At 39.4% G+C, this 17831-nt stretch overlaps 1 protein-coding gene across 2 annotated transcripts in view; it reads right to left on the reverse strand.

Annotated features, from left to right (window-relative positions):
- Nucleotides 1-1022: 1022 nt before the first annotated feature.
- SNCA (synuclein alpha) overlaps nt 1023-17831 on the reverse strand; it is a 62896-nt gene continuing 46087 nt past the window's right edge. For both annotated transcript variants that reach the window (XM_015625627.1, XM_015625628.2), the window contains exons 5-6: nt 2629-2718; nt 1023-1654 (exon numbers count right to left, since the gene is read on the reverse strand). In XM_015625627.1, coding sequence (XP_015481113.1) covers nt 1622-1654; nt 2629-2718 — 123 coding nt within the window. In that variant the 3' untranslated portion in view covers nt 1023-1621. The remainder of the gene's footprint in view (nt 1655-2628; nt 2719-17831) is intronic.

Below are 17831 nucleotides of genomic sequence, written 5' to 3' on the forward strand. Positions count from 1 at the left end.
AAGGGGATTTTTCATTGCCTTGAAGAAAAAGAAAAAAGAGCTTGATAGCAATTCTTCTGAAATAAATGAAATTCCTGAGAAATATTGGGTAGGGACTGGGTGATGACATGGGAAATTGAAGAGCTGATTTTCTAAGCATCATGAAACCAGCGTGTTCATGTGATTTTGGTTCACAGTACTACATCATCAGCTCCCACTGCCTACCTGATGGGATGGGCACACAGTTGGGAAGATCTGTTTCATATTGGGTATGATGGTACCAGGAAGGTTACAGAAAGCCAGAAAGGAGCTCAGCTCCAACAAGTTGGAGAGCTCATCCTCCATGGCTCTGTGTCTCTTTTTGATCATACCAGTAACACACATTATGTGGTTGTGCCTAAGTTTCCCCACTTTCAAAACCAGACAACAATATCTACCTATTTTAGAACACTACAAAGAGCAGCTGCAAGCCAAGTTCAAAACCTTAAACACAAAACCACTTCAGGTTAGAGGTAACACTTGATCCAAGATAACAAATAATAAAACATGATAGAAGTAAAACCAACTCACATTTAAATCTTTTTACTATATGGAAAAATATCCAGGCAGCACATGTCTAAAAATATAGCCAGCAGACTGTACTTCTGCAAAAGAGGACTTCATACAAGACAAATTCATTGCAACTAAGCCATCACTGTATATCCCAGCCTTTTAACAACCTTGCAACAGTAATTCTTCAAAGGGCCTCATGATTTCCTGATAATCTGCTGCAGCCCATTATTAATGGCTTCATTCACTTTCAGGTTGTCCTTACAACAGCAAGTTTATTAGCCCTACAAACAAATCTGTCAGCAAAGCTGCACCCAGCTGCAGTAGCAGCCCTGATTTTCTCATTCTTCACCATGTTTTTTGTACAGACTGGGCATACATTTTCTGATTTTGCTCCTCCAGTTCCTTCAAAAGAAGCAACACAGCTTAAATGCTTCAACAGGGGCTTTTGGAAGGGGGAAAGGTGCTGTTAGAAATCATCACTAATTTAGAAATTCATTTTTAATGGGTTATGTTTTATTTGCTTCAGTTGAACACCATTATTTACAGACACAAGTTAATAAAACACATCACAAAACAATAAAATTTCAACAGCTAATATTTATAGGTGCATAGTTCATGCTCAATTACTTTTTTATATGTATAATACATACACATATATATAAAGCTCTCACAATAAGTCATCTCTGCACAGAAAGAATAGTCATAGGAAACAAATAAAAACTGTATCATAAACAATATCAAATTACTGACAGCCTATCAACAAAACATGTACAGAATTAGAAATAAGCAGTAGACACTTAGGTGTTTTTACTTAATATTTTCTTTTTTAACTTTTAAACTTGAAGCCACAATATCCACAGCACAACAATGACCCTGCCAACTGGCTTTCATTTCAGCAGGAGGGAAATGCTGAAACAAGGTGGATGCAGTCACAGAAACTCCAATCATTGCTGATGGAAGACTTCAAAATACACCGTAAAAACTGTAAAAAAATTTAACGACTGGGCACATTGGAACTCAGCACTTGTACAGGATGGGACGTCTTTAGTAGTTAGTTGATTTCAGGTGATAGAAAGGGAGGAAAGGACTCTCATGCTTCAGGTTCATAGTCTTGATACTCTTCCTATTGACGGGGAGAGAAATCAACACAAATGGTATTTTAGATAAAGACATCCTGTTTTCTCTATTTATTCTACTCCTGGTGGAATCAATGCCCAAATATTATGGATTCTCATGTGACCAAGATATGAAACATATTTGGACTTTGTTACATTTTCCACATTCTGTACTGTACTCTCATGGTACTTGGAGAAGTATTAGACTTTTACAGTGCATAACACATCATTCAGCTGATGCTGACAGGAACTCCTCAGCCCACCCATGACAATTCAGTTGGAGAGGAAGGAGGACTGCCTCTGGGCTGAACAGCACACCAGGTGCTGCACAACTTCATATGAGTCAGTAAATAATGTAAAAGAGTGTTTAACTATGGCCACATGAGAAGCATCCATAATTTCAGTGATATTCAAGATGTTGTACTCGAGCCTTTAAGTCTTTTATTGGATCATGGCCTAAATTATTTTATACCTCTCATTTCCAGTCTTTATTATCTGCTCTACCATAAAACTGCTAGTGCAACTACCAGTGTATCATGCCAGATACTGTAGTAATATTTTAAATAGCCCTTTCATAAAAACCAACAAAATAATTTACTCCCATAATTGCATTAACTTAAGACCATGCTTCACAAAGCACAATGCATTGGTGAGTGGCCAACTATTAAAACAATCTATGAAGATTCAGCTTGTCCTGGATTCCTAATTAAACATAATAAAACAGGATTCCTCAAAACTCAGAACAAGTGTTTTGAAACACTCAAAATATTTTCCCATTTAACTTCTTTACTATCAAAAAAGCAATTAATTTTCTGATTCCCAGCAATATACCTCTGGCAGATCGTGGCCAGAGAGACTGTTTCTTCTGTGCCCTTGCAGCTCCCAGCATCAGCCTGGACCAGGCTCATGTAACTCGAGCATGCAGCCTCCTCCTGTGTCCTTCTCTTACATGCACTCACAGAAAACACCACAACAGATTTACCTCTGGAGGCATTTCGTAAGCCTCGTTCTCAGGATCCACAGGAACACCTGTATTGTTCACCATTCCCTCCTGCAGGAAACCTTCTTCATTCTACATTTAAAACAGGGAAAGAAAAGTGACAGTGAGTGCTTGCCTCATCATTTCCACCAGTGTGAGTTTCCTCCCCATCAGTGGTTGACTTCTTGGCCTGTCCTTTGGTTGTGGGATGCTGCCAAGGGTTGTGGGGAGTGAGGGGACATTAGTTGCAGAGAGATCTTCCCCATGTTTCACAGGGGTATCTCCATGGGAAGGACAACTATCACCTTTTTGAAGAGCTGAGACCCCATTTTTCCCTTGCCATGGACAGGCCAAGAAGTCAATCTGAATAAAAGAACAGTACCACCACCAACTTGCTGGATATCTTTGGAAAATATTTCAAGCCCACAGAAATGCTTCAGTTGAATCATGAAGCAAACCAAAACAAGGGGTTTTTGTGTCTTAAGAAACCGATCTGGGAAACAAAGTCCCACACAAACAGTTTAAGTACCACTTTAAGTTATCACCTATTAATTCATGTTTAACTGCTTTGGGGAATGCAGTATGCAAAAATGCCTGTAAAAACAGGCCAATATCAAGACACACAAATGAAACAGCAATTCAATTATTTATTTTTTAATGGTATGGACACATCCATCCTCTTGTAAACCATTGTTATTTTAAAGTGTTAGTCTTACAATTTTGTAATACATTGCAGAAAGGGGGAAATATGCTGATTTTTTTCCTCTGTTTTAGAACTTATCTGTATTGAAAAATGGTTTTTTCCTTTAATGGGTCGTACCTTTACATGCTTTCTTATGTCAGCCAGCATGTTGCTCTATGCACTACTGGTATATGAAACATGGTATGATACCTTTTACCCAGCTTCTTGCATTTTTTTCTTTATTACAGGAACACTTCTATTTTACACAGCAATTTTAGTAAGAGATTCTTGGAATTATCAAGATGGTAATGTTGTGAGGAATAACATGTTGAATAAGATCACTAAAGGAAGATTATTTATTCTCCTAGAACTACACATACTCTGCACCATATGAAACAAACACAAAGGAAAAAACCCACGACATTTTAATTGGGTCAATCCTCTTTGCAGTTGTTACTCCAGAAGTTCACAGAGAAGAAACATGAGTGCTGCCAGAGCAGAGGCTGTTGGAGTTCATCCTGAACTGTAAGAAAATTGATATGAAAACAGGCAAAGTGTCTCAATGGCTCTATTGTGACCATGCTGATTTATAACAGGTGTCAATCTAGACAGAAACACACTAAAAACCAATTACAGACACTCAGGAAGAAATTAATTTTAAAACCCCCACCTGGTAGAATAGACAGAAATACAAAATTAAGTAAATCATAAACCAGACTAATGAGGTAATTCTTCAAAATCTACAAATTATAAGATAGTGATGCTAAATTAAATTTAGGATACAGACAAAATGAGAAGTTAAACCTGAAATCCACCTCTGAAAGCTTAACACAAAATAGATTATAAAATGCAAAAGAGGTGGCACTAAACCCTCTTTACCTTCATACAGTATTTATTGTGCTTCTCCATTTGCCACATATTGGCTCCCTCTGTGGTTTAATCAGGTGACATTAGTCAAAACACTGTTCCTCACTTTCTGCACCACCCCAAGCTCAAACTGTTACTTCATCTACCAAATGCCAACCCTGGTCTTCCTTGGATTGGTCACCTCCCTGATACATGTACAGGAGGTATGCTTATTTTTTATCCTCATCATCGAAGTTTATGATGTGCAGAATTTATATCCACAATATAGGTTCTTCTCTTCAGCTCTTATTTCAGACTTTAAAAGGTCCAGTATGAAGAGATATCTGGTCCTATTACTTCTCTGTGGGGCCAGATGTGCTTTTTCCTTTGGAGATAAGCAGCAGAGTCTGTGTGGAGTCTGCTCTGCCAAGTTCCCTCCAGGCACACCCTGCTGTGAGTCAACACCCTGAGCTGCTCTATGGCAGAGACAACGTGGACAAATTCCAAAAAGCCAAAGGAGGCTGATAAATAACGTTGCAAGTACCTTTATTTAGATATTGAATAGGCACTGGTGTCTTCCTGAACTGCCAAAAATTTGGGGTGTTCAACATGAAAGGTAATTTTTCAGTCTTGAAATTATGAGGAAAAACTAGGCTCAATTACACTTCTGCCTCATCTTATCAAAACACTTGATCTCCTCATATTACTTGATTTCAGTATTTACTTACCTTAGCTGCTAAACAAATTTTTAATAGCATTTAATAGCATAAGAGCCTGTTAGCTCTTATGAAAAGTAGCATCAGTCCCTATTACTTTTGACTGAAATAGCCAAATAGAGTGTGCAATGCAAATTTTACAGCTGTTACTGTGCCCTTGATCTTACAGACCAGCTCTAAGGACCTAAAGCTCCCAGCACATGCTCTCCTGCTTAATCCAAATACAATTTAATTCCTGCTTCCCCCAACCATTAAGGAACACCTTCAGCTAACAATCAGTTCATGAAGTAAACTGTGCCCAAAATCAGGCTTGAGGGTGCACAAGAAAGCATGCATGCAGCTTAATGTTATCTGTTGCAGGAAAAAAAAAAAAAAAAAAGCAAATTAAACTGCCAGGACATTACTAATGACAAGGAAAAACACTTCCTAGCTGATATTGAAATAAGAGCTTCAAAGTTTCTATGCTGTTTTTTTTGTTAGGAACTTCTGCAATGGATCTGGACTGTCCATCAGGATTACTGAGACACAAGGCCTAAAAGAGTGAATTTATCATCTTTCCAAGTCCCTTTAGTAAGTTCAGGACAGAGATTTCTCTACAGCTTCAAATAAAACAATCAGCAGCACTAGAAAAACACAACATCAACCACAGCACCACTATTTTTTCAAAGGAAGTAAATCAAAAACCGTAACAAACCTCCAAGGGAACTCCTTTGCCTGGGAAAGGTTTATCTCCTTTGCCCAGCTGCAAACAGCAACACAAACTCCACCTCTCAAGTTGATGTCACTGCAGCTCAGATGAGGATGACATTACTCAAGGTTGTCTGTTACATAAAAATGTATAGCAAATGTGACAACCTCATTTTAAATGGTGGCATGCTCTGCTTCTGATGTACAGTCCCCCAAAGTAAGGGTATCGCAAAACAAAACCACCCAGCAACGCAGAGCTATCTAAGGTACACTTTAAATCATAATTGACTTCCTTTAAAACAAAGAAATGCAATTTTATATTGGCATGATCAGTAATTCCATATCCTAATTCAGTTATGCAAGAGGAAAACCACCCAAAAGACCAATCCTTGTCTTAGTTTGAAAAATACATTTTTCTCTAGAAGCTGCAACCTCTCTCAACCACGCTGAAGGGCATTTCCAGAGGGAAATATTTTTTATATTAGATCTTCTGAAAAGCTCAACTAAAGCTTCTCAGAGATGAAGGCAGTTTTTAACTGGGGAGCATAAATTCTTGCTGGAAATTAAAACACTTTTAAAAGGGAAAACTACAACTCACCCAATAAACCCTGTGTTAGAAGAATGGTGAGGTGAGGACTTCTGCTTGTCCCCTAAGGTTTCCCTTGAAGAAAAATGAATACCCACCTATGTAGCAGTTTGAAGCATGGTCACTCTGGGTAGGTCTTGTATTTTGACTCAGAGAATCTCGTGCCCTCAGACCCCATGTTACAGGAAAAAAGCTTTTGCACTATCCCAAGCAGAGTAGCCCACACTGCCATTCTCAGGCATTAACAGGAGTGTCACTGTGATATCAGCACTTCTGCTTGCACGTACCCATCAGAGCTGCACAAAGCCCATGTGCCTCCAGGCCACCTGGCAAGCCCATCCACCCTTTTCCCAGGAATCTGTGGCAACTTTACACAGGGTATACCCTCTCTTTCATGAGCTCTCATTTTACCAAGCAACTTGGGTCCTTTTATAAACAAAGGGGAGATGGTGTCCCACCATTGTGAAGTGACACTTTGGCATGACCCTGGGCACCAGATGTAACTCAAAGAACAGATATGAATATAATTGTTCATAAGAGCATGAAGCAGAGCTGCTGCAATGGCTCCAAAACATTGATTCCTCCTCTTTTACTATGGTAATGAATCCTGCTAAGGTCTGTGCACAACAGTGTGAAATGACACAGTTTTGCAATAAAACAGCAATCAAGCAAATTAAAAACTCCTCCAGAAGACCTGGCCCTGTTAAAATACAGAATATTTGACAAAACTTCAAGACTCTTCTTTTTAACATGTAAATGTCACCAAACAGGTTTTTCTTACCTCAGTGTTTTTGGTGAAAACCGCACCCCATTCTTTCCCTTCACTCTCTTTCCCACCTCGTAACACTCTTGGTGGAAGGGAAGAGACTGTTCAAGGTCCCCTATCCATGGAAAACAGACCAAGTGGTCCATTCCTGATACTGCTCCTATGCCAGCACCTTGTAGTAAAAGGGTCACTTTAAGGAGAGCGCATTCTGTCCTTCTGGTGATGTGTTGCTGTTGTAATGCTAAGTTATTCCCATCAGGAAGAAGGTAATTTATCCCATGGCATAGACAAGAGCAACTTCAAAAGGAAGCATTGTAATTGCAATTTAGTGGCTGATCTAAACACTATACTTTGCCATCTCCCTGGTTAATCATGTTTTTTCTCTCCTTTATAAACACTGATGGACTCTTAGAGTCATGCATAATTCTCATGATTACTGGAGACTAATTCCTTCTGGAGTGATTCCACATCCTGAGATAAATAAACCAGGCTACCAAACTGTCTGCTCTTAAAACACTGATACTGGCAAGAGGCAATCACCTTGGAAGCCACAAACCACAGAGGTCAGAAGAGACCTCCAGAAATCACCCACCTTGCTCAGGGCCACTCCTGATCGGGTTTTAACCATTCCCACAGAGACTCCACAACCTTGCTGGATAACCTCATCCAATGTTCAACTAAATACGCAGTGAAAAACCTTTTTTTCTGCATTTAAGTGGAGCTTCTTGCATTTCATTTAGTGCCCACAGCTCCTTCCCATTTCACTGGGCACCACTGAAGATCCTGGTTCAATCTCCTTTATCTCCACCCCCACTCATTGATAAACTCCGCCCCCCCCCCCCCCAAAACTCACATTCATGTTTCACAGTCGCTGATTTTATGTATGGAATTCCCCATACAGATACTGTGGGAGGACCTTGTCTGTAGCTGAAAGCCCTACTACCTACAATAAATAAGGTGAGGCTTGCCTCAAACACCTAAAAGATTCATGTAACCTGAGAAGTCATAGTTCGTTTCAACAGAACAGATTATTAAAATTTGATGAGCACTGGTCACTCTTCATCACTTGCCAGTCTGTTATTGAGTGTTTTATAATGTAAAACTGCGAACCAATTAAATCTGATTGAATTAAATCTGCGTAAATTAATCAAATTAAAACTGTGAATCAAAAAAAGCTATGAACCAAGACAAGAGGCATTATGGAAATAGCAGTGAACTAGAATAGGGAAAAAAGCTGGTTTACAAGGTAATCTTCTGGAAAGTCCTTTGAGACCCCAACAAAATGTTCCATGCAAAGCAAATTTAACACAGTCGTACATACACTGTTAACATACACACATATATACATAACACTGTTGTACATACATACCAGTTGGTAACTGTGGGAGCTCAAAATAAGAAAATACACATCTAAAAGCATGATCACCTTGAAAAATTTTCACATACTGATAGAGTAACACCTGCCTGCCAGCCACGGGCATGTACATATTTGTAAGCCTAGATGTTAATTGCAGCCCAGTATTAGTGAATTATTGAATTTGCTGTTGTTACAGTCTGGATAATTGCACTAGTAATCTGTCTGTATTTATTTAGGGATAAAATTGTTTATCCCTAAAGCTATTGGTCTTGTGCCTGCTACCTCATCCCAAACCTACAACTGGCACAGCTGCCTCAAGCCCTTACAACTGGTAGCTCCATTTCCCTACAGCTTGACTAAGCCCATTTCATTTCAGTATTACCCATGTTGTGAGAGCTTTTGCCAGGAGCTGTCAGTCATTGTATGGTGGAGTTTAAAGTAAAATTTTGGGATTCCTTTTTTATACCCCCAGTGCAGCTGTTATTGTTCCTGTGCAAATTTGCCTCCTGCTACAAGCTGAATAACTATTTGCTGTGATTATGGGCTTAAAATTCCCCTTTGAAAATAAAATAATTTGCACTCCTTCTCCTCCAAAATATACTCCACCTGAATACTGTACTGAAGTGAAAAAATAACTGTCTTCCCCATTTTGTATCTCATTTTTTACAGATATTTTCACCATAAAGCTCAACTTCTCTGGATGGGAAAGAAACCCTTGAACAAAGAATCCAACAAGAGGAAAACCAAAGATTTCTTAAAATGTCCTCAATTCATTTACTTTCCTAGTCCTAAGATATTATATTCATGGGACTGACTGAGTTATACAGTTATAACTGAGTTGCCAGGTCAGCTTAGGATGCTTTAAAGCTCCTGCTCATTCATTGCAATAGTCAGCGCCTCCAAAACTCAGCTGTAAATGACAAAGCATCATCATCAGTCCAGTTGTTTCACTCCAGAGCTAGAGCTGTATCTGTGCACTAGCTAGAAATAAAGTTAACTGCTTTAATTATCCCTAAGCAGAACACCTAAGTGAAGGAAATGATGAGGAAGCATTATGTGTGAAAGAAACTAGCTGTTCCAGTGCACAACTCATTTAGAGTAACAATAATGAAATGAAACTGTCTCCCTCCTTTTCCTCAAATGGAGAGTTGAAATGAAGAAGAGACATTTAATTAAACAAATAAGTATCAACATTAGCACAATTCCAGTGAAAGGCTAAAATACTGCCTGCAAGTTCTACAGCTGCATTCTGATTTGCATTTTTATGCCTTTCAGATGGCAATGACAAAAGTGAAAAGGAAAACAACAGAGGCTTACAGAGAGAGGAATAAAGTGTCTGTGGTAACCTGTAACCACAGTTACACCTTGGTGTCTACAAATAGCTGGAAATAATTTCTGTTTACAACAATTTACAAACTGTTGTAAATGCCTTGAAAAACAAATTTCAGTACAACATCGATTATCTATATTTTTTTCTTTCCTTTCTTTAAATTTCCCCAGTATTACTTGTACAGATAAGATGCCTCCAGAGTACAACAGGAACATTTCTGTGAGAAATCAAATTTCCTGAAACTCAGATTCATATTTGCACTAACCAGGCTGGTAAAGTTCCTAATTAGAGCTGCTGGAATGTTGCTACTTGTTGATAAATGAGGATTACATGGAGAACCTGCTCATTGCAGAGGCCAGACCAGAAATTCTTATGAGTTCTACAGCGATAGACATGTGCATCAATTCCAGGTGACTTAAAGTAAGAGGCTGCCTAGGGCCTGAGTCAATGTGACATCAGCAACACGTGTGAATGCATCCAGGACACACAGCCCTTTCAGCTTCATCCTTTTCTGCTTCCCAAATCCGTGGTGACATTGAAAACTCCATGGGAAAGAAAAACCTAGAGCACATAATTTGGAAAGACTGAAGTTATTTCTAATTGCAATATAGGGGGAGTGATGTTAACTAAATGTCACGTCAGAGATGTGGCCCAGATCTGCCTCTCTTTCCATTCTCCTGAACGAGTAATAATAATATTATAGAGTAACAGACCTGCTCGAACTATATCTGTTACTATACACAACAAATAGCCACTAGCAACTTAATTATTTACATTCTCAAGACTGAAATTTCAGACTGTAGTTCCACTAAAATCTTCAGTCAAATAATACCACAAATTACAATAAGGATTTGGAAGAGGGGCCAAGGACTGCACTGAACTATTTGCTTGATCTTATGCAGTAAGAAGGAACAATAAACAGCCCAAGTTTATTTTTATTGTTCTTACAATATAACTCAGAGACACCTTGCTAAAACTGAGTAAGTGACTTAAATAACATGAACCTCAATAGGAAAATGTATAAGTTAGTGTCACTTAGGCCCTCACCAAATCAAGGATGATGGGCAAACAGTGCACAGAAAAGAATTACAAAGTCAAAGAGTAACATTAGCCAAAAATGTCACCTTAGGGCAAAAAAAGGGAAGCCATTCTCTCATGTATTAAAAAGGCCTATCCAGCCCCAGGGAGCCTTCTCCTGAACACAGAATTCAGTCTACACAATCCACTTGGCTGGGGATGTTGGGAAGACCCAAAGGAGAACAGCAGGAATGATCACATCCTTGAAGAGAGGAAAATGAAGGAATCTGTCAGATACTATGTCTGTCAGGAGCTCCATGGAATTAGCTAAACCCATCTGTCCCTTTCTGTAATAGAGGATTCTCCATTCTGTGTGAACCCATTACCAAGAACGACCTCCAAGGACAGTATCTGAATGTAACCTTCATTAAATAAAACTAGAACACAGCACATGACCTTGATGGATCACATTAACTAGAAGAATGGTACACATCAGCTTGGAACTCAGCATAGAAATGAGCAATATTGGTCAGACTTGGCTCTACTAGGTCAGTAAAGATGATTTTAATGATAGTGTGGTCTCAGCCAGAACTCCAATGTTATTTTACCATACTTTATTTAACAGTTTGAATATCATAATCAAATTTCAATGTTAATTCCAATTTTTAGTACAGATAAATTCCAGAAATTATTGTATAGACTCCATGAGCATATATGCTGTAAGAAAAAGTTAAAGGAGAAAAATTAATTTCCTCTTCAAGAATTCTCCAGTTACACAGTTGATCCAAAGCTGTATTATCTAAAACAGCAACATCTAAACCATAGCTACTTCTCCTAATCTTAGAAAAAGTCCTGTACACAGAGCTGCAGACCCAGCCACCCTTTGGCATTATGAACAGCATGAGTTCCCACTCACATGGCCCCAGAGGGAGCACACATTCCAGCTCTGTATCCTGTCTCCCGTGACTGTAGTCACAAAGCACTGAAGCAACATCTCTCATTCCCAAGGAAATTCTTAAAGAAAGGGGAAGATTCTCTCTTCAGGCAGTGGGAAGAGGGCAGGTTTTTTTCCCTTTTGCTTTTCCCTACAGTATGAGCAGACAAGCTAATGCAATGAGCACTGATTCATTCGCTTGTACTCTCCAGCACACTGAGCTGTGGGCCCACAGGTGATCTAGTGGCAGGTAGGATGTCACCTTCAAAGGCTGGAATTGATTGACAGGACACGCTATGAATTAAGTGGTCACCCTTCAGTTATTATCAGTGAGCATCTTCTCTAAAGCATTCCTTCAATTCCAACCTATTACAGCACTTTACCCATCTGGGGAGTTTTAAAATATATTTCTTCTACAGAGTAAACCAGCACTTACTTAAAAAAAAAGCCCTTGCAACAATTATTTGAAGTACAAAAGTTTCAGGAGTATTTCCTGCAATTGTGATCTATTCAGCAGCAGATCAAACACTACAAAAGACTAGAGAGACAGCCTGCATTTTAAATTTTATACTCCTGAAGCAACACTCTTCATCTAGAAGCAAGTACACAACTATTCTGAGCTTTCACTTGGATTGGGAAAGGTTACTTCACAGTTCAGTGGCATGAAACACAAACATCACGAACATCTCTTCAGCTTATTCTCCTCCCATAGAAGAAGAAATAACTCCTTTTAACTAAGTGGAAAGAATTTTTTAATAAAGTCTACTTAGTAAGGTGTAGTATGCAAGGAGACTCTTCAAGTACCAGTGCCTAAATATACAATACATAAGTATTTGTGTTGTCTTTCCCTCCTACCCCAGCACTGCTATTGTTATCTTTGCTTTTCACTTCTGGCTCAGATGCAAGAAAACAGCAGACTGAAGTCTGCCATCCTCTACACTGCATGAGAGTGGATTTCAAAGCAACAGTTTCACAGGCCAAACTCTGCTCTAGCTTAGTCAGTATAAGTCTGGTGTAGCTCTCCCCCTCACTAAGCCACTTCCATACTTAAACCTGTATGTCTGAGAGCAGCCTGGCTTTATGACCCCCTTTTCAGACACCTGCTGTCTGCTCCCAAAATGAATGGACACCAGAAAAACCTTCACTACTGCTTCACATATAAGAAGTCATAAAGAGTGGAAGTTTGGATGACCTTTGAGGAGTCACACAAGTTGCACCTCTGTTTTAGGCAGCTTTCCCCACATAGTTCCCAACAAATGTCTGGGAAAAGACACTTAAAGGCTTAAAGTAACAAATGTTTGATACTGGAAAAAAAAAACCAGTTTACCCTGACCCATTCCAATCTACTCTGGGCTAACCCAGCTTTTTCTGTCCACACAACACAGTCAGGAAAATCCTGTGGAGCATCCACTACCCTGTACCTGTGGTACCTGTGGTACTCATTTATGAGAACTGCAGACAAGTTACACCTTGCTAGAGTTGGGATGTGGCCGCTTGGTGTTGGAACAGAGTCAAGTGGGGCAGAGATGTGGCTCACCATGTTGCTGAGGAGAAAAAGAAGGGCAAGCTCCAATGGTGCCAGAAGTCCAGAAACTACCTGAACCAGCATCAACTGATGATGATTTCAGACATAGATGAAACTTCAAAGGGGAGCTACTGCTGCACTATTTTTACCAGAAGGAGCCTTCTATTAATAAACTCTGTTAAACCATTTGGCATTAAAATGCAGAGATGCTTTTAAAGGATCAAAGCATTGAATGTTAGTTATTGGAATTGTTAAAATTACACTTTCCCTCTTGTCCTTATTATTAATCACATCAGCTCCCCAAAGTTCACCAGCTAGGCAGGGGCTGCCCCTGGAATGCATTTAAGTCACAGTGAAGTTATCACCATAATCTGCTGGAATTCACAGGAAGCAATCAGTCCCACAGACACCAGGAACAAAAGGGAAATATCACTTTTCACATCTACTCTTCTGATTTGAGAGAGGGGATTCTAATCATACTCCAGCATGATTAGAATCCCCTCTAACCCCATTTATATTTAAGCATACCAGAAGAAAAAATGATGCACTCACACCATAGTGGTAGCGCACAAAAAAGTAGTTGAGCTAAAAGAATTTACTCTGTTCACAACATCCAGAACAGCAGGTAAAACCATAATTCTGCCAGGAATTTTTGAGTGGAATACTGCTTAGTAATTGCATCAATTACTAAGCATCTACTTTGGGGATAAATAGGAAAAACAACCACTTAGAACTCATGGCCTAACAGTCAGCTACATGGGATTTATGGAAGCTCAGATCAAGCTGAGGAAGAATAATTTCATCTATGTCACATCAAGGAGATGGATTACCAACAATGCTTATTCTATGAGAGAGAAGAATGTTCAATTAAAACACAGAAGGAGTGAGAGAACATGTGTAGCAAATTAATTACAGTTGGTACAGTTCTTTCTCCTACAAGCCATACTTGCAGTTCCTGAACAACAATACACTGCCTGAAGCAACACAACATTTCCTCCACCACACTGAGAACCTAAATGCTGCTCTTTTGTATTCGTATTTTCAGAACTGAGGATGAAACAAAACAACTGGCAGGATGAGTCCATGCTTCAGAAAAAGATGTGTACTTACAAAATGACTCCCTGTAGATCGAAAACAACACAAAAACCTATCTGCTACCAGCCATAAGGATGTTTCTCTACACGTGCTGCCTGAGGAACATTTGGACAAGAATCAGAGCCAGATCTTGAGAATGACCCATCCAGATCTGAACCCAACTGACCTGAAAGACTGCCACAGCTGGATGCCCAAGTGCTTCTAAATGCTCAAGGAGTATCAGTGAGGCCCTCAGCTGGTGAGTTTACGGGCAAACACCATTTTAGAAATAACACATAATAGAAAATATTCTATGGAATACAAGGCTAAGAGTAAATGTACTTTGACATGAACAAACAAACCAAATGAAATTCAGCATTATGCTGTATTGTCATCTTTTGATGACGGCCTCCAAATAATTTTGTTTCAGTTATCTGATAGGTATTTGTGCATTCCCTCATAGGGGTATTGCAATGACTCTCATTAAAGTATGATAATTTTTGTAGTTGTTTAGCATAAAGCAAAATTATGTGTTTACTGTTCCATGACAAGCATTGTTCAACAAACAGATTCAATGAGGAAACATTGCAGTGATTTCTCTTACACATGTGTATCATTTCTGATACAAGCAGGCAGCAAACCAACTGGTCCTTGTCTGGTCTAGTTGCTCATCTGCCTGGAATTATCCAAGAAAGGCAGTAGCATTGGAAAAAGCAACAGCTGACTGCTCTAATGTTATTGACCTCTTTCCCACAGCTGTAACATTTCAAACAAACATGCAAAGTGTGGATGCTTAGTGGGCTACATTTACCTAAAGTTGCTTCTGCCAGGATGTGCTCTGGACCACTTAGCACCCTCAAAATCTTTTTACAGAAGAAGAACTAGTGACTCAAGTATTCAGAAGAGTTTTTCTGAACAGATTATTGCAGAAAAGTTCAATGCATTCTTCGCAACAACAACAACAACTAAATCATATTGTGTGGCTGCATGGAATTTATTTGCCAGCTGGACTTACACCTTGACAAATATGGAAGCAATCTGATAAGAGAAGCTTAAAATAACATTACTACTGAAAGCTTAAAAGCTGATCTACTTCAACTTAAATTATTTTTAAACATTTGAATTCATTGTAAATTCATTAAATTAATTCATTTGATTCAGCAAAAGATTTTCAAGCCTACACTTAAGCAAGTAATAAGTTGTACAGAAGCCAAAGCTTTTTACACAGGTTTAATACTAACAGAACACTGTAGCGAATCAAGAATGACCTTAAGATATCCAAAGTGTTTCAAGTGCCAAAAAGCAAACTACTTAATATGGTAAGGCAGGACATCTTGGAAATTTGATCCAAACCACTCTCATCCAGGGGACAGATTCAGCATGTATCCATCCATCTGTAATCTCCCAGATTAAATCAGTGATAAGTGAGCTCTTCTACTGTACCCTCATCACAGTAGGAGCATTAAGATTCAGATCTAAAGAGACAGTATCCAAACAAAATGTGTTCCTAACACCAGTCCAACAACCCCGTGGAAACCAAGATTCAAGGCAAAGCAAACTTAGGAGACAACATTCCCCCAATGACTATTCACTGCAGGAACAGAATCCCTTCAGCACCTGAGGATTTTTTTTACTGCTGCTGATTACCCTGTGCAGAGGGAAAATGCTCTAGTGCTTTGTGTTGTGTGGGTGATGCTCCCATTTCCCAGCTGAGTTTGGTTCAACATTTATAGAAGGGATAAAGTATTCTGAATTGGCTTCTATCAGTAAAATGACTCAGTGATCACTGTGCAAGTGGGAGGACTTCAAGGATTTGACATTGCTTCTCACATTCTTTCTGTCACAAATGCAAATGTTGGGGAATTTAAACTCACTCCTATCTTGTCATTTTAAAATCCTAGAGGGACCTTTGATCAGTGGCCTGTTAAATATTTAGCAGTCAGGAAGAAAGGGGGTTTTTTTTCCCTTCTGTGATGGTTTATCTGGTTTCAAATCTTATACTGCTTCCTTTATGTGAATACAATGTATCATCATTTGCCCACCAATTTCCTTAGAGAAAAAAAAAATCCCTTCAATTAAAAATTGATCTGCCTTCTAAACTAATGAAAAAAGAAGACAGAAGTAATATAAACAGACAGAAGATAGGGCTGTGAACCCCACAAGCTACATAATCTGCATGCACAGAGCACAGGTACATTTTAGGGGCTTAAAAAATAAATTTTAATTACTCTGTCCCCCTTCAAAACTAAGTGCCTTGCAAATATTGTCTGGGGACATGCTCAACTTGTTGAAGGCAGCACTGCCACTACCCTCTTCAGAGGTGCAGGGCTTTGGTCCTGAGGGCACCAATACCTCTCTACTGCACTTGAACCTGTTAATCCCACTGAAGTGCGCGTGATTGTTTTCATCATAGTATTCCTCACGCTCCATAAGGAGATGTGTCTCTCTAACCTAGGAGCTGAAATTAAGCCCCAGGGAGCAGTGAGCTGTAAGCAGCCCTGTTGCTCTGGCTCAACTCTGCCAGCAGCCTGAAGAGAGATGGCTCCTGCAGCCTCCCACACCAACCCTCTCCCGTGTTTGTTAGCATGCCTGTTATATTAATGACTCATCTTCATCGTAAAGCACCAGCTCAGACTTCTCGTTAATCACCTTGAGTGCGCTGGCTTCTGCGGTTTGCTCAGAGTCCCCGCTAATTCAGGCTTCAGCATTACAAACACAGGGATGGAGTTTGTGGGTCAGGCCCTCAGCAAGGACTCTACAGCTTCACAGGAAATACCTTACGGTCAGAATCCGGTTTTTCCAACCCAGTGCTGGGTAATTCCTGGATATTTTTTATGAGCCAAAACAACTGTGTTCGAAATGTGATTCTGAAATTGTGTGGGTGGCCAACAGGTCACTGCTGGTGCATTCCCAGTGATAGGCTCAGACAGAGAACTAGCCCTGTACCATAGTCCACCTTTCCTCCAGAAAAAACACTGACTTACCTTGTCCAACAGTATGAAAAAGCTAAAGTACAAAATGAATGCACTGTACTGCAAATTGATTTATCCTTCAGGGGAAGAGAAACAAATTCTCTCAAAATATGCTGAAAAGGGCTCTATAGGTGTTATGAGAATGGGAAAGCCATTGATAAGAGCTGCAGGTTGTGACAAGGAAGGACTGACTTTTCATGGTCTGTGGGCTCTTTCTCTTGTATCCCAGCCACCACTAGATTACATTCACAGTTCCTTTTTTACATCTCTTTGGATTTCAATTACTGTTTTTTAATTATTGCTGTACTGACTTCATTTTATTCCATTTTACAGATGACCTTTTTTAATGCTAACTACAAAGTAATACAACTTCCTACTCTAGCTTAAAATGGGTTTCACACAAATAAACTCCAGGGCAAAGTGTGCTGTTAGCAAAAACTAACAGCTAAACTAACTGATGTAAATTTATGTCCACCCACTGGTTAGCCCATCAATTTCTTCTCTTATAAAATGTCAAAGCACCTGTCAATCATGCAGACAATGTGAGAGGCTTCACCATAGAGACTAAAAGAACAGTTCTCTCTTCTAACTTGCCACACCATTCCATGGGTGAACCATTTGATACAGAGGTCAGATCCCAGACACAGTAGATATATATCAGAAACCTGACAGATATATAAGCAATGCACCAAAGCTGTACCACTCCTTGACACA

The sequence above is a fragment of the Parus major genome, chromosome 4 (assembly GCF_001522545.3).
Source record: "Parus major isolate Abel chromosome 4, Parus_major1.1, whole genome shotgun sequence".
NCBI lineage: Eukaryota > Metazoa > Chordata > Aves > Passeriformes > Paridae > Parus > Parus major.